The sequence below is a fragment of the Neolamprologus multifasciatus genome, chromosome 23 (assembly GCF_963576455.1).
Source record: "Neolamprologus multifasciatus chromosome 23, fNeoMul1.2, whole genome shotgun sequence".
In the NCBI taxonomy this organism is placed as follows: domain Eukaryota; kingdom Metazoa; phylum Chordata; class Actinopteri; order Cichliformes; family Cichlidae; genus Neolamprologus; species Neolamprologus multifasciatus.
The window spans coordinates 40,603,773-40,628,555 of NC_140460.1; the positions used below are offsets into that span (position 1 = coordinate 40,603,773).

Below are 24,783 nucleotides of genomic sequence, written 5' to 3' on the forward strand. Positions count from 1 at the left end.
TGGAAACACACAGTTTAGTGTCTTTGCTGTTCGCTTTAAGTCACAATAAACAGAAAACTCATTGTGTCTCATGTCAGAATCAAATCACTCATATACAGGAAAGGAAGAGGCGGAGCTTATTTCCTGCAGGGAGAGGTTAGCAGTCTGTGTCTTTCTCATTTCTGACTCCTAAAGAGCTGAAAAACACAGGCTGTTATTGGCTGGCTGACACTGGGATTAATGTCCTTGAAGCCAGCAGTCTTTAATGTCCAGGTTCAGAACGGGCAGGTGAAAAACAGTCCTTTATGTTCTCTGATGTTCAATAAACTGTCCTGATTACTGAGGGAGCAGAGAAAGTGTCTCCATCACTCACCACAGCTGGATGCTCTGAAATCCTGGAATCCAGCTGTGGAGAGGAGCGCCGGCGGCGTGGACGCAGTTTAGTAATCAGGGAACGGGAGACAGGAGGGAAACACAGCTGGGACCAATTACACACACGAGACAGGAAACAGTAACACAGGACTGTCAAAGTAAAACAGGAAATATAACACAGAGTCCAAAGTAAGGAGACGTGGGACACAGTGAAGACACAGAAACAGAAACCAGAACTATAATCACAAAACAAACTCAGAAACATAAAGAGTGAATCAGCTGATTCAGTGTTTGTGACAAAAACATTGGATCCTGGTTAATAAGTTGTATTTGTTTGTTTCTGTATTATTTTGTGTATCGTTCTTATGAGCTGTTGTTTTTTCAGTGAAATATTATTTAATTGTTTTAAGCTTTTTGTTGACTTTGAAGTGCTTAAGTTGATATTTTTGAACATTTAATTTGTTCGATTATTGTCGAGTCGATAAAACTGTCAAACGCACAGCTGCTTCCAGCATGGCTGGAGGAGAGGTGGCCGAGCAGACGCACAACACACACAGCTCACAGGTTTGCATTTCTATATATTGCAGATGTTGCAGAAATTGACAGTAAAGAACTCAGAGATCCAGCGCTGTCTCCTGCCCCTTATTTATACACCACAACACAACGACAGGCGTAACTCACACAAACGGGTAACATGAGGCTCAGATGCTTTGGACATGTTCACATATACTGGACACAGAATGATGAAGATGGAGCTGCAGGAAGGAGGAAAAGAGGAAAAACACAGAAAAGATTCACAGATGTGGTGAAAAAGGACACGACAGGTTCTGTTTGTTAGTTTGGTTTTTCTTTATTTGGTAAAGATTCAGAAATAAAGAGAAGATCACATGTTTGAATATTATATTAATGTTCTGTAATTACAACAAGTTGTAAAATCTTTCCAGAGTGAGACAGAGACTGTGCAGAGACTGTAGAAGGACAGAGCAGCAGCAGAGCAGTCCAGATACACTGATGATCCTCTGTCAGATCCAGAGGGACACACAGGGGTGATGCTGGACTCTACATTGTGTCTGACAGTGGAGCTGTTCTCAGAGCAGTTCACTCTGCAGCACTGACAGTCATCTGCACTTCATTCCTCTGTCAGTCACTGCTGGATGAAGCTCTCCTCTCCACCTCCCAGTAACATGGCCCAGTCAGAGCGTCTCTACACACAAGCTGCTGCTGCTTCAACCTCTCTGGATCATCAGGACACAGCTGCTCCTCTCTCAGCACACACACCGTCCTGTTTACCATCATAACCACCTGCAGAGAGAAGGAGGAAGAGCAGAGGAGATAAACGAGTGTTTCCAGAGACTCTTCATCAGCTGTCAGTCAGTGATGCAGCACATCCAGTATAAAGAGCAGCAGGGACTTCAGTGCTGGGACTGTACTAGGACTCATTGTTGCTTCACTTTTTCTGATCTTTGGATTTTTATTGAAGTTGCTGAAAATGTTTTTCCCTCCTAGTTTGAGTTTGGACTTTCATTCATTAGAAGAACCTTGGTGTGTCCACTCTGAGCTCTGTAGGAACCCCAACAACAAGCCCAACAATCCAGATGGACGTTCCAGCTGTTAACTGGAGGAATTCCATCCAAACATCTGCTCTCACTAAATTCTTCCTCACCTACAGACTGTGTTCTTCACTGCTTTAAACTTGGAAATGAATGCAGTCATTGGTCTGCGTGCTGCTTTGTTCAGAGAGCTGATTGGCTGTTGACAGTGTTTGATCAGAGCGTGTCAGCCGTTACTATGGTGACCATAAAGGTGAGAAACATGAAGTGTTTGTGTCCAATCCTGAAGCCTGTCACCGTTCTCCTCTCACAGCTTCACTGAGAAGCTGCAGCTTTACAGGAAACACTGGATCTTTGTTTCATACTGACTGTGTTTAGTACAATACTGCTGACAGCACCACCCACTCACTCCATCACTCTACTTACTCCAGAGTCTCCAGTCTGTAGTCTGGACTCTGCTGAAGATCAGACAGCTGCTTCACATCTGGATCCTTCAGGTTTTTTCCCCACAGGTACAGCTCTCTCAGATGGGAGGGGTTGGACTTCAGTGCTGCTGCCAGATAATCACAGCTGATCTTTGACAAACCACAGTAACTCAATCTGTATAAAGAATGAAAGATGTAAGTTTATTAGACAAAGTGCTTGAAATCATTCAGTGTTTCATCATCTGTTCAGAGCTGAAGAAGGTTCAGAATGTAGAAGTTTAGAAAATGGAAACTCCAAACAGCTGAAGCCAACAGGAAGCAGCTTCAAACAGGAAACTGTGCAGAGTTTCAGACTATATGTCCTGATGCAGCCAGTTGGATTTTGGAGATTTGAATCTCTGTTCTGTGACTAAGTCCTTGAATCATTTCTTCCAGTTGGTCCAACAAGACAGACTAAGTATTGGACATGTGTTGTGGCTCCATTAGGGGAGCTTCTAAATGTGATGTGATGGCCCCTCTGGGTCTGTCAGGTCACAGCACTGAAGAGAGCTCAAACTGGGCACACAGTTGTTCCAGTCTGGACCAAAGACTCTATACTGGGACTGAGGGACTGCTTTGACTGCACCCACTGGGACTTTTTAAAGGCTCATGTTCTCACTTAGATCATCGATTTCTACTGACATTTCTTTCTGGGAAAAATGGGGATTACTTTGGAAACAGGAAGTATTTTCCCCAATAAGCAGCCCTGGATTAGTAAATCACTCCAACATGTTCTCAGGCAGAAGAAGCTGTCTTGTTATGAGGGAGAGAAGAAAAAGATTGAGGCACAGAAACTTGTTGAAAGAGAGATAAAGCAGCTAAAATCAGGTGTAAAAGTAAAGCAGAGGATGAGCTGAATAAAGGACACTCAAGGCTGGCTTGGAAAGGAATGAAGTCCATGGTGGGGATGCAGAACAAGGAGCAAAGATGGATGTGATGCTGAATCAGCAGAAGACTTGGACTCATTTGATTCCAGCTTTGATATCATTGATTTCAATGAAGAGCTTTGTGATTGTAGCAAAGGGCTGGTAGCTCTGAGAGTCCCACTGATGAGGTGTTTGTGTGGAAATCTCTTAGTGGGACCAAAGAGAGAAAAAGCCCTGGTCCTGATGCTGTGGGAGGGAAATGATTGAAGTGTGCTGTGAGGAACTGACTGGGAGATTTTCACACATTTTCCAGTCCTCCTTGGAACAACAGGAAGTTCCCAGCATATGGAAACAAAGGTTAAGTGTCCTATGGCACTCAGTGATGATGGTGCTGTGGCCCCACCACCTCCACCTCTTTGTAAAGGAACTAACTGTAATCTGAAGCTTCAAATGGAACTAAGACTTCCTCCACTAGGTGGCAGTGTCTGATGAGAAAGTGTTAGTGGAGCTGGCCTGGAGTCAGAAACAGGAAGATGCAGGATTTGGGCTGAAATGGGGAAAAGTGGTTAGCACTAGTGCCTTAAAGCAAGAAGGTTGTAGGTTGAAGCTTGTTGGTCAGCTGGGCCTTTCTGTGGAGGTTGGATGTTCTCCCACAGTCCAATGAAATGCTGCTTAGGTTCATTGGTGCTTCTAAATTGGCTGTAGGTGTGGATGTGAGAGAGTGCTTCTCTGTCTCTCTCTGTTGGCCCTGTGATGGACTGCTCACCTGTGCAGGTGGACCACGCCTCTTGCCCTATGACAGCTAGGGCACAGACTGCAGCCCTGTGAGCCTAAGCTGAATAAACAGTTAGCAAAAATCATCCATAGATGGCCTGAAATCCCCCAGTTAGCAGTTTGGTAGATAGCTATGACATGCTAATCCCATCCAGCAGCTGTATTCTACCTGGAAGCTGATCCCTGCTGAGCCAAAGCACTTTTTCATATACAAATTACAACCTTTAATAGAAACCTATTGGTCAGCATCTTATTAGCCTGCTGTTAGCTTCATTCCACAGAAACCTGAGAGAAACTAACAGAGTTGATAAAGAATAAAGAGAAATGTGCTGATTTAAAGCCTTTGAAGTGCTTCAGATGATCTCTGTCCACTTCTGTCCACTCATTCATTCATGTAAGCTTTCTAATGCAGCTTTGATCTTCACAGTCTGCTTTATGAAACTCATTCTAACCCTGAATGTCAGAGTGTTCCTCCTTCTCTTTCCCATCATTCATGCTGGCAGTGGAGGAGATTTGGATGCTGGACTGTGTTTTGGATGATGTGTGTATGTTTGTGTTGGACTGCTGTCTGTAAAGCAAACACACATTTTGCTTTGGATTTCAGTGTCAGACAGACTTTAAGGTGGAATGAAGAGTTTGAGAGTTTCACAGTGAATTTTCCAGTGGAGGATTTTTCTTCTTCTTTGAAGGTTTGAAATGTGAACATTGTTCTGCTACAGTCAATGGACTAAACCAGAGAAGAAGAAAACAGACTTTACCATGAAGATCCTCAGTGTGGATCAGTATAATATCAGCCTGATGTCTGCAGTTTAGTGTCAGCACAACTTTCACATCATATTCATCTCAGCACAACTAAAACATGCTGACTGACCTCAGAGTTTCAAGTTTACATCCTGGACTCTCCAGGAAACCACACAGATGCTTCACTCCTGAATCCTGCAGCTTGTTGTTGGTCCAATAAGAGTAGTCATTACTCAGGTCCAGCTCTCTCAGATGGGAGGGGTTGGACTTCAGTGCTGCTGCCAGATAATCACAGCTGATCTTTGACAAAACACAGTCCTTCAATCTGTATAAAGAATGAAAGATGTAAGTTTATTAGACAAAGTGCTTGAAATCTTTCAGTGTTTCATCATCTGTTCAGAGCTGAAGAAGGTTCAGAATGTAGAAGTTTAGAAAATGGAAACTCCAAACAGCTGAAGCCAACAGGAAGCAGCTTCAAACAAACACAACAAGAGAAAAAACTCTGAATGTTTCACATTAAAGTCGTACATTTCTCATAAAAACAGGAAAAAGACTTGAAAAAGTCGTGTTTTTCCTTCCAGGAACCACATGGCTTCACTTTTAAAGGTGAAGTGTGAAAGAAATGGACATATTGAAATCAATGATATCAAAGCTGGAATCAAATGAGTCCAAGTCTTCTGCTGACTCAGCATCACATTCATCTTTGCTCCTTGTTCTGCATCCCCACCATAAATATAAAGAGGCAAAACTCACATTTTCCAAAATCCTCTTTAAGCTTCGACAATAAAGGAAGATAGTTTTATACAAGTCTTTGTGGTTTTCTTGTCACCCAGATGCCCGAGTACTTAAACTTGTTATAGCTGGGTTTAAAAGGGGCTAAAATACACAAAACTCCCCAGTTGTCGTACAGATAGACTTTGCCTCGCTCTTCCCAAAATTCACTTTATATCCAGAAATTCTCCCAAATTCCTTAAGTATGCATTAAGGTGACCTTGAGGCTCTCAAAGGCGCCTATAAATAAAATGTATTATTATTATTATTGTAAGTCTATCCAAAAGTTTGTGGAGGCTGTTCGATGGGTTGGAAATAAATAAAATCATGTCGTCGGCATAAAGAGAGACTTCATGTTCGATACCCCCTCGATGTTTTCCCTCAACACCAACACATTGTCTCAGAGCAACAGCTAGCGGTTCAATGGCAAAAAGGAGACAGAGGGCATCCCTGTCCTGGGGGGCAGATTATTGTTAGTCTGGACGGCTGTTAGAGGGGAGCAATACAATACTTTTATCCAAGACACAAAATTAAAGACACATTTTTAAGCGTATAAAAAATCCCATCCCACCCGATCCAACGCCTTTTCTGTGTCAAGCCAAATTACGGTTTCCAATGTAGCACCTTTAACATGGGTATAAATGATATTTAATAGAGCTCTAATGTTAAAAAAGAGTGCCTAATAAAGCCCGTCTGGTCTGGTGAAATAATGGAGGACAAATACTTGTGTAAGCGACGGGCCAACACTTGAGCCAGGATCTTGGTGTCTGTGTTGAACAAAGATATTAAACGACATGAACGACAATCTAAATGGTCTTTTTTCCTGTTTTACAATTAAACACATCACTGCTTGATGCATTGTTGGAGGCAACGACTGTGAGAGGAAGGATTCTTCAAAAGTTGATTTTAACAGTGAATTCAGTCGGTCAGAAAACTTTATGAAAAAATCAGATGGATACCCGTCGGGGCAGCAGATTTTCCAGACTGCATGCTCCGTACGGCTGTTTCAATTTCAACATTAGAGACGGGTTCCTCCAGACTAGCGATCGCATCTTCTCCCAAGGAGGGAATATCAAAAAACTTATTGAAATCATTGTGGATCTCAAGGATAGTTTGGTTGTCTGTAGACCTTATTCCCTGGTCATTGTAGAGCTCAAGGATAGTTGGTCAGCTGTTCTTAGTCGTAGCTGGTGAGCTGATAACTCGCCTGTTTTTTCTCCATGTTCATAAGCGTAGCTGCAACTTTGACTCAGCCTGTTTTGTAGATATGAGATTGTATTCAGTTTGTCATTGTAACCGCTGTGTATATAATACAGGCTCAGGAGAGTGGCTGTACACAGCATGTAGTTTAGTCATTTCATCAGCTAACTGAGAGAGGCGCTCGGTCCCTATTTTATTCTGTTTGGCACAAAATGAAATTATTTGGCCTCTCAGATGCTTTTAGAGATTCCCAAATGACTGATGATGACATCTCTGGGGTCTGATTGATAGAAAAAAAATCTCTTTGAGATGTTTTGTAACTGACAAACTCTTCATCTGCTAACAACACCGAGTTGAATCTCCATGGCTGATAGTTGGAGCAGGCATCAGGAATACACATTGAAAAAAAAAGAGGAGAAATCACCAGAGTCTTATAATCACATTCTGTAACTAAAGGGAGACGTTTCTCTATACAAATATATGTTTTATGGACATTAGGAAAAAAGAGTATTGACGTGAAGCAGGATTATGAAATCTCCATACATCAGCCAGCCCATAATTATCAAGAAAGCTCTGAATGACGCATGGTGACTTTGGACTAAGTGTACTTTTGTGTGAACTGTGGTCCATAGCAGATAATGAGCAGTTTGGGTCTCCCTCAAAGATGATATTGTGTGATGACATATTGGGGAGCCGCGCAAAGACATTAGTGAAAAATCTGTGATCGTCCCAATTAGAGCCGTAGATATTTGCTAAGATCAAAGGAAAACCATAAACTATATTTTCTGCACTATAAGTCACACTTAAAATCCTGTAATTGTCTCATAAATCGACAGTGCGCCCTATGGATGAATTCTGGTTGTGCTTACTGACCTCGAACCGATTTTATGTGCTACATGGCGCTCAGAAACCTTTCAAAAAATGTTTTGGTACGACTTTGCTAAGCTACGAGGCCGCACCGCTTGATGGATTGTTGGAGCATTACAGCTACAAGGAGCCTCGCGGAGTGATACGTACTCTGCTTCAACGTAATATTTCTGTATTGAGTGTGTATAAGGACCATAAATGGCACCTGTAAGAGACACGGTTACAAAGAGGATTTCAAACTCCAGGCTGTCAGTCACGCAGTAGAACCTGGGAACAGAGCAGCTGCTTGTTATTATGCTCAGCGTCTGTTAGTTTACATTTTGACTGCACGATTGTGAGCTTTTTGTTATGCACAAAAACAACATTGTTTTCTTTTATTTATGGAGCATTATTATTTAATAAATGCTGATCATTTATTTCTGAGTAATTGTTTCATGTACATCTACGCTGTATGTTAATAAATGTGCCTGTGTGAGATTTGGGACACAGCTTTGACTAAGAACTCTCTTTTTGTTCGTACTTTCTGGCTTTAAAAATTTCGAGATATATATCGTATATCGCTATCCAGCTAAAGAATATCGAGATATGAATTTTGGGTCATATCGCCCAGTCGTAATATTGCAATAGGTTGTCTGTTAAACTCAAGAGGGGCTTGGGCCCTGGCACGGCGTAGCCACACAATCCTGGTAGTAGTGACGCTCGGCTATGACGGCGTGCGGGTTACCAGCTGGCTTTCTCAGGATAGGGCTCCTGTGTGAGCGGTCGACAATAACGTCTTTATCCATACCCAGCACTTCACGTAGTAGCACGGATACGGCCGTGGAGGAGCTCGAGTCCAGGCCCTCTGGGATCCCTATGATGTGGATGTTAGCTCTCCGCTTCCTGCCTTCATCACATTTATCCTTCAGGTCAGACAGCTCCTCCTTCATACTCTCTACTGTAGACTGCAGGGTGGTCACCTCATCGCTCCACATTGACAGCCCATCCTCAGCTTCTTTCACTGTAACCTTTACTCCATCAACTTCGCTGCACGTCGCCGCCATGCTGTTAGCGATCTCATTTCTCAGTCCTTGCACGTCAGCCCTTATATTGTCAAAATCTTCTTTCAATGCATTTCTGAGTTCTTCTTTTAACAGCGTACTAATGTCCTCTTTAATGGATTGAAGAAGCTCCAGTTTTAGAGCAGTAGGATCCACATCACGTGTGTCTGTTGAGTCTGCTCTTCAGCGGCCGTAGAGCTGGACGCTGCCCTTTGGCCATCATCGATACTCTCGCCCGAGATCGCACCGGGGCTAAAATATTCACCTGCTCAGCTGTTTTTGATCAGTTTGAGCCTGTGTGGTTTGATCAGGTGGAGGAACGATGTGATGCTATAAAGACATCATCTTGTCCAAATGATGTTGTTCCAACACGTGTTTAAAAAGATTTTAAAGGTTGTTGGTTCCGACATCTTAGCGATTTTTAACAGCAGTCTTAGTTCAGGTGTTGTACAGCCTGTTTTAAACATGCTGTTGTACAGCCTGTACTAAAAACCTGATCTGGATCCTCTGTCCGCTCAAACTTCAGGCCTATTTCAAAGCTTCCCTTCCTGTTGAAGATTTTGTAAAAGATTATATTTGTTCAGCTGCAATCTGTTGTAAAGGTTTCAGTCTGGTTTTAAAGCTCTTCACAGCACTGAAACTGCACTTTGAAAAGTTCTTAATGATCTTTTATCAGCCACTGATCAGGAGACTCAGCTGTGCTTTTGGATCTGACCGCTGCCTTTGACACTGTTGACCACAGCATCTTGATGTCACCATTGGAGCATGGCGGCATCAAGGGCGCTCTATTAGACTGGTTCAGCTCTTTATTAAATCGCATTATTACATTTGGGGCTTATATTTGACAGCAATTTGACCTTTGAAAAACAGCTGAGCTCAGTTGTACAGCGGTCTTTCTTCAAACTGAGGCTTTTATCTAAGGTGAGATCATTTATATCTTTTAAAATCCTTGAACGGGCAATCCACGTTTTCATGACGTCCCAGCTGGATTATTGTAACTCCTTATATGTTGGAGTTAGTGGGACCTGCCTGGCAAGACTGCAGCTGGTCCAGAAAGCTGCAGCTCGTCTTCTGACACAAGCTCAAAGACATTTATCGTCCCAACAACCATATATACGCTGGTCCCTCGCTGTAACACAGTTCACCTTTGGCGGCCTCGCTGTGTCGCTGATCTTTTTTGTGCAATTTTGCATGCTTTTGTTTTTTACAGCACGTTGTGTTCTGCGTCCTGATTGGCTGTAGACCACCAGACCACCAGAATGTGTTCAAATTTACAGCAGTGTGACTCTGCAGTGCTGCACTGTATGTTTGTACGTTTTGTCCCCAACAAACAACAATGATGACGAGACGTTTTGCACCTGTGGTAGCAGCCAAAGGCAGAGGAAGATGCTGACCATCATAGTTTCAACAAGGAGGCAAAAAGGTTGTAACTGTCCACAACAAGAACATCGTAAGGATGTAGTCAGCTTTGGCTTTGTGGATCAGTGACCGCAGGAAAAAGAACATCGTGCTGGACACCAACATTATCTGCATAAAAACTCAAAAGCTTTATGAAACTTTACCTGACAGCGAGGAGCCCAGGCCATGGACGAGTGCTCCTCACACAGAACCAAGCTCATTTAATGCCAGCAAAGGCTGATTTGACACATTTCAGAAACACTTTGCTTTCATTCTTTAACAATGAACTTATTTTTCTATAAAGGTTTGAACTTTGTTTAACAAGAGAGAAAAGTGTGAAAATGTTCATGCCTGTCTGAGAAAAGTGTAGAAAGTGTGCAGTGAGGGTTTAACTGCCTTAAAACTTCTATAATAATTGTAAAACATAAAGCTGCTACTTCATTCTGAGACTTATTTTTAGAACGTAACTCGATAAACGAGCGACCGCAGTAATGTATTGTGTTTATTTTGAAAACTCTCAACAGGATCTTCAGATTTATTTTGAAAGGTTTATCTGGAAAACACACAAACACATAAGCAGGAAACAAAGAGCGTGATATGAAACGATAGACGTTTTCATATGGTCATCATATATACATCGTTCTATCGAACAGCCCCAGCTCCTGCTGTCAGTCTCTGTAAATCTGCTCTTAAAACACATTTGTATTCACTGGCTTTTAATACAGCATGAGAGTTATTTGATATTTGATGTGTGATATTAATGTTATGAGTTATTTTAATAGTTATTTTGGATTCTTGTACAGCACTGTGGTCAACGCTGCTGTTGTAATTAATGTGCTATAAACACATAAACAATCTGCAGTTAAACATCCAAAACTAAAGATGTGATCGCTGCCTTTAGAAAATGTGCTGATGCACAAGATATCAGCTCCATTAAGGTGGAATGTGGCCGTGTTAGAAACATGTTGCAAGAAGTTTGAAGCTGAAACTGTGAAGCTGAGAGTGAAAGAGCTCCAGCGTCTGTCACAGGAAACTTTCTTATTTCCACACTGATGAAAGCATCAAGCTTTGATTTCCTGCTGCTTTTATTGAGTCACACTGTGAAACTGAGCCACAGCTGAACCAGCATCCCTGTACAGCAGACACTTACAGCGCTTGGCTGCTTCCATTGAACCCTCTGCACAGAGCTTCAGTTTCCTCTTCTGGTCCCAAAGTGCAGAACAACAAGGTTTCAAACAGCTTCGTTCCAGCAGCATCAGCCACAGACATGCAGAGAGAATCCTTTGGTTGTGTTGTGTGTTTGCATATCTGCTGTCTGTGTTGCTTTGTGAGGATGGATCATCTACTGCAGCTCCAGATAAACAAGCTGGACCTGAACCTGGTAGCTTCACTTAGAAGACACTTGTGACGGGAACGTGTGAGAAGTTTTGTGCAGACAAGTGTGGATTTAGAGTGTGGGACGAGCTCTCCACAGTCTTTGTGGAGATCCACATTCTGCATACTGCCTGTGAGAAGCTGCAGACATTTGTCCTCCAAATCCACTGAGCAGCTGCTCGTGGTGGTATTAGCTTCATGTGTGCGTGTTAGCATGAAGCCTCGGTCACACTCTGCTGTGGACACGGTCACGGACAGCTGGACGCCTGATGGACGAGTCGTCCTTCCTGTTAAACTTCTTTGAGCATGAGAATAGCATGAGAAGCTCAGTGGACACTGTTCAGTGTTTTAACTCTCGCTTTCACTTCAGCTTCACCAACAACAGCACAAGCAGAGCAGCCCACTGCCTGCATGGCTGGGACAGCGCCCCCTGGTGACTGTAAACCACTACAACATGTAGACGGCCGTCTGCAGGCTGGATGTAGCACCACCGCAGAGACGTGCTGCAGCTCTGTTTAGTTACCCAGCTGACAGCAGAGGCTGTAGTTTACTGTTACCAACATGGAAAACTGAAGCTTCATCAGCTGGAGCTACAGAGCTGGAGAACAAAGGAGACTGAGAGGCCAGAATGATGTGGGAGGAAACATCAAGAGCCTGTTTGAAAGGAGACACATGTGGATGTTGTGCCAGTCTGTGGTCTGTCAGAAGTCAGCTGAGTCACACTGCAAGAAGCTGCAGAATCTCAGAGGAGGAGATTTGGAAGTGTTTGTGGGACAAACTGGACTCAAAGAAAGAAGATGTTTGTGAAGTCTTTGGTGGAGGTGAGCAGTGTGAAGCAGAACACATGCAGATGAATCAGGAGGTCAGCATCAGTGTCTCCTTGTGGTGGACGGTAAAAGAATCAGAGCCAACGCTCCCGTCCACCCTCGGCATGAAGCAGTGCTGTTTCTGAAACAGGAGGACAAGTCCAGAGAAGACAGAGGAAGTAAAGATGAGGGTGGGACAGGACAGCAGGACTTCCTTCACACCTGCAGCTCCATCACACTGCTGTAGGTCCTCTTCATCACACATGTACCTGCAGCCTGTCTTCAAGTCCAGGAGTCACCTCCACACAGTGTAGAAGCCTCCTGTGCAGACCATGGAGTCCAGCCTCTGTCAGGGAAGTCGGCACTAAAGCCTGAAAGACTTCAATCTGTCTCTGCTCCACCCGAGAAAGACCAGCACCGTACTTGTTGTGCATTCAAGGAGGGAACATCAGCACTGCATCGTGGGAACAACACCGCAGGAACAAAGACACAGCACGGCCGATGAAGGACAAAGGAAAGGTGAGTGAGAAGACCCTGGTGGTGTGGACGGACCTGCAGGGGCTCCAAGACTGAGGAACAGAGACGTCCATGTACCAGCTGAGGATGCTGCAGTGATCCAGGGAGCTCGGTCCAATCTGAGGCCGTGTGAACTACGTGGACCACAGTTTCTTCACAGACTTCAGCCACGTGAACATCTGGAGATCCAACAGTGCACGAGCTGTGAGCCATCAGCTGTTTCTCTCATCAGCTGCTGTAATGAGAGCTGCTGGAATCATCTTGAGCAGCAGGAAATCACTGATGTTGTTTCTAACCAAAGATATGGGACTGAGCTCCGCTGAGCTCCTTCTACTTTCATCCAGATAGAAACTGCTACAGTCTGCTGATTATTGCTTTGCCTCCATCACACGAGCTCTTTATCCTGTTCTTCACTCTCATTGGTTCTTTGTCTGCTTGTTTTTACAACAGCAGTCTTCTGATTGGTCAAAGAAGACAATCAGCTGTGACTAAATGTAGCTCCTACAGCAGTGATGGGAATAACTACTGAAGCTAATCCAGTATCAAAGCTCAGGAATCAGCAGCTCCCACCTCGTTTTCTTTCAACAACTATTTTTAGCTGCTGTGTTTTTGTGTTTCTGCAGACCTCAGACATCCTGCTGCTCTGGACAACTTTTTCATTCTTTTTCATCATTATTTTGCTTTTCTTTTATTATTATGTTATATGTATTAATATGTGAAACACTTATTCTTTGTGTTTTTGCTTTGCTCCTGTCAAACTGCTTTAATAAAATCTGCTGCAGTCTAAACTGTGGACATTCCCTTTTTAACCCTTTGTGAAACAATAAAGGTTTAAATCTGAGTATTCATCTATGTTAGTGTTTAATGGGTCTAATAGGTTGCTTTGGCCTTTCCCAGTAATATCTTCCCTTGGAGTCTGTGGTCCATGCTTCTAAAACCATCCCAGGTTAACAAGAACTACAATCTAGAGGAGAGCTGCCATAACAGGTGTGATTGATGAGATCTGACCTGCAAGGTTACTCAGGTTTGTTTGTATCAGGACAAGCAGGGAAGACACCTGGACGTCAAAGTAGTTAGAGCTGGGCGAGTGTCCTCACCCACATCGGCTTCACAACTCTGCATCATCTACTGAGTAAGACTCAGAGGATCAGAGATTAGAAGGTCTACAAAGAGCTGAACCAGACTTCCTGTATAAAGGTTTTAGTTCCACAGATCGACAGTGTCAGCACAACTAAAACGTGGAGACTGACCTCAGAGTTTCAATTTGATGTTGTGGATCCTCCAAAAGAACACACAGCTGCTTCACTCCTGAATCCTTCAGCTTGTTGGAGCTCAGGTCCACCTCTCTGGGATACGAAGGGTTGAGCTTCAGCACTGCTTCCAGATAATCACAGCTGATCTTTGACAAATCACAGCGCTCCAATCTGTATAAAGAATGAAAGATGTAAGTTTATTAGACAAAGTGCTTGACATCATTCAGTGTTTCATCATCTGTTCAGAGCTGAAGAAGGTTCAGAATGTAGAAGTTTAGAAAATGGAAACTCCAAACAGCTGAAGCCAACAGGAAGCAGCTTCAAACAAACACAACAAGAGAAAAAACTCTGAATGTTTCACATTAAAGTCGTACATTTCTAACAAGAGTATTTTAAAGACAGCGTCACTGATGATCATCTTCTGCCCAGTAAAACTTTGGTTTTCCTCATGTGAGTGTTAATGATGCACAAAGACTGTGAGTGCAAAGAGGGAGCGAGGAGGATGACAGAGAGATGGTACAGGAGCATCAAGAACCCGGCGAGGAAATGAGCAGAAGGACTTTGGAGCCTGTTGGATTGAAGCTTTCACAGAGATGTGTTTGACTGGACACCACCAGGACAGACTTTTAATCCCAGGATTTGGATGAGCTTTCTGTCTTTATGTTCACAAATGATGCTGTAACTCTGTGACTGTCCTGGAACTGTCAGCAGTATGGTTACGTCCTTTTGACCTAAGTTTCCACAGCTCTTATAACAGCAGTGTACATTCACCTGCAGGCACACGCTGCCTCTGCTTCAGCTCTGTTTATGAAGCACAAACTGCAGGAACCAAACTCAGACTGGCTCATTTCAATCATGTCTGCTCACAAAGACACTTTGAAACTCTTATCAGTATGTTTCCTGTCCTACTAGGAGGGATCAAACTCTGGACCTTTGTTGTGAATCAGTGAAGGATGCTTAGAAATCCCTCCTGCTGCCTGAGCTTGAACATCATCAGCACTTTAACACTGAGCAGAGGGACGTGGAAAAGGCCTTCTGTCTTTATCTGACTGAACTGTTTCCTTATGAGGGCTGAAGAAAACACAGTAGTAGACTATATTTATATGAAACATGTATATTTAATGCATTTAATGTATTTGAACCATGTTTAATGCATATTACAGGATGTAACAGCTGCATATGTGTCAACAATGATGGCTTTGATTTTTCCCCCTAAGAACATTTCTGTAGATCCGCCCCTGCAGCAAACGTGTGTGAGAGCAGCCACGGCCCGCTCCTCCATGGTTTCATTCACACTCATCTCATACTGAACACACACACTTTGTAGGAATCATCAGTACTTTGACTGTTTCTCAGGTTAGCCTTTTAGCATTTCTCCAGTCTGAGTCACAGAGCGTCACATGACGTGACAGAAGCTGATTGGTCAGCTGCAGTGATGGTGGTGGAGCAGCATTAATGATGATGCTGTAGAACAACAGGAACACGGGGAGATCAGACTGTTAGTGGGTTTAGTCATTCCTGCTGCACTTTGTCCTTCTTATTGAAGTGACCTGCTCAGAGCTCACACTGTTCTCTGTAGAAATGATGTCAGTCTGACTCGTCACATGTTTGGAGGCGTGTTTGATGTTTGCTCTTCTGGAAACTCTCAGGATCAAATATGGAAGATGCAAAGGAGACACGCTTCAGTCTGTATGGACCTGTTTCTGTAGCTGCCACCATCATTCCACATGTTTGTACATCAGCTTATCAAATCCTGTCTGCTGTCTTCATTTATTACTCTTCACCTGCTTCACTGTCACTGTGTGGGTGGAGCTGCCTGAGCCCCGCCCACACAGACACAGTTCGTCTCTGGAGCTAAACTTCTGCTTCATCTCCGCCTCTTTTCTTCATCCTCCACCTCTCTTTTCTCTTCTTCAGTGTTCTGCAGCCACGGAGCCTCACAGCCGTTAGCACGGCCATACCTGAACAGCTAGCATTACCCAGCATGCCGTGCAGCAGTGTCAGTTTGTAAATGTGCAAGAATTCCTGCTCCAAACTGTTTCACAGAGTGCTGTGTGCCGTGACCTTTGACCTGCTAAAGAGAGTCAGCTGTGGATTATTCATTGTTGTGTCTGATACTTAGAACTGTGAGGAAGAAGATACACAGTTAATCAGGGTCCCCTCTCTCTGAATCAGGAAAGGTGGGCAGGCCGTGTGTGGGCCGCGGGCCATACGTTGAGTATCACTGTTTGAAATGTGAACATTGTTCTGCTGCAGTCAATGGACTAAACCAGAGAAGAAGAAAACAGACTTTACCATGAAGATCCTCAGTGTGGATCAGTATAATATCAGCCTGATGTCTGCAGTTTAGTGTCAGCACAACTTTCACATCATATTCATCTCAGCACAACTAAAACATGTTGACTGACCTCAGAGTTTCAAATCGACATCGTGGATTCTCCAGGAAACCACACAGATGCTTCACTCCTGAACCCTTCAGGTTTCTGTAGGTTCCACTCAGGTCCACCTCTGTGGGATACGAGGGGTTGGACTTCAGTGCTGCTGCCAGATAATCAAGGCCAATATCTGACAAATCACCGACACTGTATAAAGAATGAAAGATGTAAGTTTATTAGACAAAGTGCTTGAAATCATTCAGTGTTTCATCATCTGTTCAGAGCTGAAGAAGGTTCAGAATAGGGAATCGGCCTCGATACCACATTTTCTAAAGTATTCGTACTCGTCCCCCGATACAGGGGACCGATACCACGGTCTGAGACCTGTCTATGTTTGAGCGGCATGTAAGGGGTTAATCACAGGCCCCGAGTGCCCGCCCCCAGGCCCCGGCTGCAGCTCAGAGCTGAGAGAAGGTGAGGTGAGACAAGTCAGCCGTGTGGAACTATTTCAAAGTGAACGAAGACGCGAAAACAAAGGCGGACTACAAATTGTGCTCAGCGAAATTGTCCAGAGGCTCTAAAGGTAGCGCATTTAACACAAGTAATTTAATCAAGCACCAAAATCCCAACACGACAACCAGTACAAAGAGTTTACCCACGGTTATTTACCCACGCTTATTTACCCACGCTTATTAGCACAGAGGAGCATAGCTGATGCTATAGCAGTGGGACGGAAAATAGTTGGGCATTTTAAACCGCCTTAGCCTACTCCCGCCTCGAGGACGTTCAGGGACAGCTCAACCAGCCAATAAAGAGACTGCAGCAGGACGTACAGACGCGCTGGAACAGCACGTATTACATGCTCCAGTCCCTCATTGAGCAAAAGCGAGTGCTGGGCGTGTCCGAGCACGAACTCCCTGACTCTCTCACCGCTCACCAATGGGCTCTTATGGAGACGACTGTTGCCATCCTCGCCCCCTTTGAGGAACTAACTAAAAAAGGGAGCAGCTACGACGCACTAGCCTCTGATGTCATCCCAGCTGTGACTGTGCTAGTGAGACTTCTAAACAGAGAAACAGACGAGTAAATACCTCTCAGCCCCATGTAGCAGTGTGGAAAGTGAAAGGCTTTTTAGCTCAGTGTCACACATTATAGACTTTTTCTCTCCATTAAGTGAGTCATCTTAGACTTGATGTTAATACCTACCTCGTTTGCACTGACTGCCACAGTTCTATGTTGGTGGATGTTGTTAGTTTATTCAAATATTGTGCACTAAATAGCAAAGATGTTTATTAATGCCCCTTGTGTTGTCCAAAGCGGCAGAGTTTACAATAAACTGAAAACAATACTTGAGTTGCACTGTCACTGTTTAAATATGTTTTTTCATAATTATTTATTCTGTAATATGTTGCATACAACATGCTTTTCATTTTAAATAAATGCTCTTAATTCCAAACCAGTCCCTTGTTTTTTGTTTTTGTTTTGTTAAATTATAGGACTAAAGCTGTTACCTGTAAATTTAAATCATGTTTTTATTAAGTACTCGGTATCGGCGAGTACTGAAATGCAAGTACTCGTACTCGTACTCATTTCCAAAAAAGTGGTATCGGTGCATCCCTAGTTCAGAATGTAGAAGTTTAGAAAATGGAAACTCCAAACAGCTGAAGCCAACAGGAAGCAGCTTCAAACAAACACAACAAGAGAAAAAACTCTGAATGTTTCACATTAAAGTCGTACATTTCTCATAAAAACAGTGGGTCGCAGGTTGCAGTCTGAACACGCTGTTGCAAACTCTGCTCCTCTCGGTGGAAATGCGCCTTCTCTTTCCTCTTTGTATAAAAACATTTTAAAAGTAAGTTTAATCTCAAAATTCACTGTTAAATCCAAAACACAGCAGATAAAGAAAAGCGAACGGTTCAGTCTAACACAGTGAACCATTAAACTTCAGTAAAACTATGCAGTTATGACGTCTTGATGCATTCTCAATCATCCAGGTAAGTAAGTGAAAAGGGAAAGACCATCTCTGAATCGAGGAGGGGCCTAAGGGTACATCTGTCACCATCTTACATGCTGTGATTGCAGCCATTCTCCAACTCTCTGTGAATGGGACTCATGGACATTGATCAGTGGTTGATGATCAGTGGTTGTTGATCAGTGGTCGTGACAGTTTGCATAATTCTGATTAAGGAACTGACCTCCCAGCCCATTGTTCCCTCAGTGGGCTGGTTTCAGTCATTATGCAAATGTCCTGTTTATAAGATTGAAACCTGCAGTCAGCTGAGACTGAAGACGTCACCTGATGATGACGAAACAAAACGCTACGTCCAGATGAGCAGAATCAACTTTTGGAGATGTGCAGTTCTGAAACGTAACTTTAACCTCAGCCAAACCGATTTGCTCAGTTGTAAATAAAACAGTGAAGTAAACGTGACCCGACACACAGAACCTGAGTGAATTAAGTCCAGCGTTTAACCACTGAGAGCTAAAACTCAGGTGAGGTTTCAAAGCTGTGTGATTGGACATCAGCCACTGATAAAGCTGGTTCGCCTATAAAGTGCTCTGTAGGGAAACGAGCTCCAGCAGCTCTGCGCTCGGGAAAAAAACTATATTTACTTATCTTGTGCAGAAAAATGTGCTGACATTGCGTTAAATCGAGCACCGGCTGCCCAGTTAAACTGTGACTATCACCAGGTCACGTGGGCGTGTTTCTTGAATTAGCAGCAGGTGTTAAACAGCTGACAGGTGAGGAGGAGGATGCAGGTAAACTGAGGGCCTGTTGAGCTGATCGCTGGTGTCCTGAGAAACACGTCAGCTCGTTCTTTATGTTACAGAAGCACAGAGACACAAGGCGGAAAAAGACGGTGAAAATGAGAATCTGCAAATGCAACATGTGGAACACGGACAGTGGAATATGTAAACAAACCGGTTAACGTAACCCCCCCCAAAAAAAAACAGTTAAGCTGGAACACCGGGGCTGTGAGCTCGGTGCTCTCTGTCAGCTGACTGTTAGCAGAGCGAGTGACATCTCTGAAAACATCTGAGCTCTTTTGCAAACATGTTCTATGTTGACAACCTGACCAGACGTGTGAAGATTACACCGCGACATTCGCGGCTAAAACACTGTTAAAAGTGTAGATGGTGACAGAAAAACAGGATATTTTAAAACTTTACACCACCACCATTGCTGCCTGTGATTTGAAATGCATTCTGGGATACCTGGCTGCCCCAAGGCCACACAAGCAATCGATTATCTAGGATCAACCTGTCTGGACTTACTTTGCACGGCAACCAATCAAATGCTAGAGAAGCTGCAGTGGCAGCGTTAACCCCGCCCACTTAGTTTGATGGGTGAGGCTGAGAGATAAAATGATTTCAAGCTGAGACATGAAGGGGACAAAAGTGCCAAAATGAATTAAATAAATACATCATTAAATAATTAATTAAAACGGTCCTTAATTAATTAAATGTGTCAATAATTAATTAAATGTGTCAATAATTCATTAAATGTGTCATAAATATTTATTTAGTTAATTATTTCCAATTTTAATTAATTATTGCCACATTTAATTATTTAATGGTGTATTTAATTAATTCATTATGGCAGTCCTGGCGTTCCACAGCACCATGCCATGAGGCAAAAGTGATAACTAGCTCGGGGACCACAACATTGAAAGTTTGGGTCCATGGCCTGGAAACTCCCCAGATCTTAATCCAATTGAGAATTTGTGGTCAATCCTCAAGAGGCGGGTGGAGAAAACAAAAACCCACTAATTCTGACAAACTGCTGTGAGTCAGGATTTGACCCAGAAGTTGACTGAGAGCACGCCCAGTCGAATTGCAGAGGTGCTGAAAAAGAAGGGCCAACACTGCAAATACTGACTGCATAAATGTCATGTAATTGTCGATAAAAACCTTTGAAACGTATGAAGTGCTTGTCATTATATTTCAGTACATCACAGACACAACTGAAACAAAGATCTAAAAGCAGTTTAGCAGCAAACTTTGTGAAAACTAATATTTGTGTCATTCTCAAAACATTTTGGCCACGACTGTACTTTCTTCTCACATGTCCATCACTCCTACTCTCGCCTGGATTATTTTTTGGTCAGCAGCTCACTGCTGAGTGACATCTCAGACACTGAGATTCACCTCATAGCTGTCAGCGATCACGCTCCTGGATCTGTAACAATAATACATAAGAAGAAAATTCTGCCGAGAAAAACTGGAGATGAAGACTTTGTTAAATATTTTTTAAAAAGAGTGGACTTAGGAAATACTGAACAAAATAACCCAACAATTTGAACACAGTAACAAATTTGGTCGATTTCTAGCTAACCAGTTAAAAATAAAAGAAAAAACAACTATATGTGCTGTTAAAGATGATCTGGGAACACAATGTTTGATCTGAAAGAATGAACAACATTTTTAGGGATTTCTATGAAACTTTATATTCACCACAAACAAACGCGTCTAAAAAAGACATTTATTAGTTTCTTGACAGCGTAACTCTTCCACAATTACTAGACAGTCAAGCAATGTCACTGGATTCACCAGGTGACATCAGGTGAACTCCAGGAAGCTCTGATAAATATGCCCAATAATAAGGCTCCAGGTCCAGACGGCTTCCCTGCAGAATTCTACAAAGAATTCTGGACGATTCTGGCATCAGTTTTTACAGAACGTTGTTGGAAATCAAAGAAAAGGGCAGACTTCCATCAAATATGAATTCTGCAAACTTTACTCTCCTGCTAAAACCAGGCAAAGACCCTGTATATCCCTCAAGCTATCGTCCAATATTCCTTATTAATGTAGACCTTAAAATAATCTGCAAAGCTCTCTCAAAGAGATTAGAGAAAATAACCCCCCTCTTAATTCATCCTGACCAAACTGGTTTCATAAAAGGTAGGCACTCATCAACAAATACACGTAGATCACTTAGCTTCATAGACTACTCATACAGTAAAAACATCGAAACTAAAATATTTTCTTTAGATGCAGAAACAACATTTAACAGAGTTAACTGGAAATGTTTATTTCCAACTTTACACAAATTTGGTTTTGGAAAATCTTTCAAAAATATTATACAACAGCTTGAGTCAGAACAAATGACCAAACATCCTCCAGCTTCTGCATTTCTGAATAAGAAATCTTGGACTCACCGAGCCTTTCTGCAGTTCCTCACAGCTGGAATCAGTCTCTGTCGTCCTTGGACTGTTGTGTTGTACTTCTGCAGGTCAAACTCATCCAGAACCTCCTCTGACATCTGCAGCATGAAGGCCAGAGCTGAACAGTGGATCATAGAGAGTTTCTTTGATTTGTTCTCTGACTTCAGGAACTCTTGGATCTCCTGATGTACTGAGAGGTCGTTCATCTCCATCAGACAGTGGAAGATGTTGATGCTTCTGTCAGGAGAGATTTCAAACGTGTTGTTATTCTTCAGGTTCTTAATGACTCTCTGGATGGTTTCTGGACTGTTCTCTGTCTGACCCAGCAGACCTCCTAAGAGTCTCTGGTTGGACTCCAGACAGAGGCCATGAAGGAAGCGAACAAACAGGTCCAAGTGGCCATTTTTACTCCTGAAGGATTTTATTAGTGTTTCCATCAAAAAATTGTCCAGAGATGACTCGTTGTATTCTTTTTCCAGGAAGTTCTTCAGCACCTCTGACTTCCTGTTGGTGAAACAGTGGAACATGTAGACTGCAGCCAGAAACTCCTGGATGCTCAGATGAACAAAGCAGTAGACTGGCTTCTGGAAGATCACACACTCTCTTTTGAAGATCTCTGTACAAACTCCTGAGTACACCGAGGCCTCTGTCACACCCAGACCACACTGCTCCAGGTCTTCTTGGTAGAACATGATGTTTCCTTTCTCCAGATGTTCAAACGCTAGCCTCCCCAGCTTCAGAAGAACTTCCCTGTCAGCCTCCGTCAGCTCCTGTGGACTCGTCTCATGTCCCTCGTGGTACTTGTTCTTCTTCCTCTTTGTCTGAACCAGCAGGAAGTGTGAGTACATGTCAGTCAGGGTCTTGGGCAGCTCTCCTCTCTGCTCTGTAGTCAACATGTGCTCCAGAACTGTAGCAGTGATCCAGCAGAAGACTGGGATACTACACATGATGTGGAGGCTCCTGGATGTCTTCATGTGGGAGATGATTCTGCTGGACAGCTCTTCATCACTGAATCTCCTCCTGAAGTACTCCTCCTTCTGGGCGTCAGTGAAGCCTCGTACTTCTGTTAGCCTGTCAACACATGTAGGAGGGATCTGATTGGCTGCTGCAGGTCGGGAAGTTATCCAGACGAGAGCCGAGGGAAGCAGATTCCCCTGGATGAGGTTTGTCAGCAGCTGGCTGACTGATGACTTCTGTGTGACATCAGACAGCAGCTTCCTGTTGGTGAAATCCAATGAAAGTCTGCTTTCATCCAGGCCGTCAAAGATGAACAAAAGCTGAGAGACAGCCAGCTTCTCTGCTTTGACCTTCTGTAATGTTGGATGGAAAACATGGAGCAGCTCCAGAAGACTGTACTGCTCATCTCTGATCAGGTTCAGCTCCCTGAATGAAAGCAGAACCACCACACTGACATGTTGGTTCTCCAAGCCCTCTGCCCAGTCCAGAGTGAACTTTTGCACTGAGAAGGTTTTTCCAACACCAGCCACGCCGTTGGTCAGAACCACTCTGATGGGTCTCTGTTGGTCAGGTAAGGCTTTAAAGATGTCCTGGCACCTGATTGGAGTGTCATGGAGGGCGTCCATCTTGGAAGCTGTCTCCAGCTGCCTCACCTCATGTTGGGTATGAACCTCTTCACTCTGTCCCTCTGTGATGTAGAGCTCAGTGTAGATCCTGTTGAGGAGGGTTCTACTTCCTGTTTCATCACTTCCTTCAGTCACACGTTCACATCTCCTCCTCAGACTGATCTTATGTTCATCTAAAACCTCCTGCAGACCAACATCTGCTGAAAGAAAGAAAAACAGAAAGAAAACTCTTCAATGTCTGAACAACAACAAGAAGTCCAGTTTTCAGAAATGAGTCCATCAGCAGACAGATGTTCAGTCTTACTTTGTACACAGCTGCTCTGACTGGCTGTCTGCAGTCCAGCTCTGCTTCTGGATCTTTCTCCACACTGGGGACAGGACCAGTCTCCTGATGAAGCAGACTGGTCCCAGTATGAGGAGATGCACTGTCTGCAGAACCAGTGTCCACAGCTGGTAGAGACTGGATCCTTCAGGACGTCCTGACACAAAGCACAGCAGGACAGCTGCTCCTCCTCACAGACACCACTCCTCTTCCTCTTCCTCCCTCTGTGAACACATTTCTTTATCACTAAAATCATTGACTGTCAGTGACAAACATCCAGATTTGATGACACTGTGTAGAAGCTCTGATGGTCACAGAGAAAAGTCAAAGTGGAGAAACTTGTGTTTGAGTTCAGAATCCAAGTTTCCTTTGCTGTTCCTGTCTTATTAAACACAGAGTGATCAGCCTACAAACTCCACAGTAAAAGCCTTCATCACAGAGCTGATTATGTCCTTCACTGGATGTACTGGAAGTTTGGGATCCATCACTCTGAACTGACCTTTGACCTCCTCTAAAAACTGTGGTGGAGCAGCGGTGTCACATTCAGAGCTTTCAGCTTTATTTTGAAAGAGTTCAGTCATCAGGAAGTGAACTTCTGGGTTCTGATTTTCTTTCTATTATTTTACAGAAGTGAAGAAGAAGAACTAAAAGCTTTGAAATGATCTGAGTGATATTTTTGAACATTGCCACCAAATTGAGTTCAGCCTCCAGCAGTAACTTTGTTTCATGATGCCTCCCTGATGATGTGATGTTTGATTACAAACCTGTTTATGTGTTAGACATTAATCACATGAACACAGGCAGAAAAAAGAAGCCAATGAAACAAATGACAGAAACGTGTTCATTCACTGCCATAATCCATATTTGATATGTACAGATGTTTGTAAAGAACACGTGTGCAGCGCTTTGTTCTGAGTATCTGCTGTCAGCACACAGTGCAGCAATAACTACAACCACACGTTTCTGTAGATCCTGAACATCAGCCTGGAGGAATCTGACCTCAGGTCTGCACACAGAGGAGCTTCACCTCTGGGATGATGCTGGCTTCAGCTCCTTCTACAATCAGGCAGAAGCTTCTGCAGCATCAGGACACAAACAGAGAGGAGCTTCTATCCTCAGACCATCCAAGTCCTAAATCAGAACATGCTCCCCTCATAGCATCACCATCAGGGTTTAAACAGGACCTTACATCATGTTCTTGTCTCACTGTCATATTTCAGATCATGTCTGATTCATTATGACGTCACACGCTGCTACACTGATCCTGCTGCTTCATTACTGCTGATATTACTCTGCTCACTCTGTTCAGTTACTCTGTTTACATCACTTTGCTCATTTGCTTTGTTCTGCTTGCACTGCTCTGTCAG

General features: G+C 43.4%; 1 protein-coding gene across 11 annotated transcripts in view; it reads right to left on the bottom strand.

Annotated features, from left to right (window-relative positions):
• LOC146492346 (NACHT, LRR and PYD domains-containing protein 12-like) overlaps positions 1 to 24,783 on the bottom strand; it is a 137,642-nt gene that overhangs the window by 64,405 nt on the left and 48,454 nt on the right. For 4 of the 11 annotated variants that reach the window (XM_085151034.1, XM_085151035.1, XM_085151039.1 and 1 more), the window contains 6 exons: positions 23,399 to 23,640; positions 21,506 to 23,294; positions 16,380 to 16,553; positions 13,969 to 14,142; positions 4,877 to 5,071; positions 2,328 to 2,501 (listed from right to left, as the gene is read on the bottom strand). The exons of 1 other annotated variant lie outside the window; for it this stretch is intronic. In XM_085151034.1, coding sequence (XP_085007160.1) covers positions 2,328 to 2,501; positions 4,877 to 5,071; positions 13,969 to 14,142; positions 16,380 to 16,553; positions 21,506 to 23,294; positions 23,399 to 23,640 — 2,748 coding nt within the window. Of the gene's footprint in view, positions 1 to 1,176; positions 1,654 to 2,327; positions 2,502 to 2,694; positions 5,072 to 13,968; positions 14,143 to 16,379; positions 16,554 to 21,505; positions 23,295 to 23,398; positions 23,641 to 24,783 lie in introns of those variants that run through there. 6 more of the 11 variants (XM_085151046.1, XM_085151041.1, XM_085151037.1 and 3 more) reach the window with 5 other exon arrangements.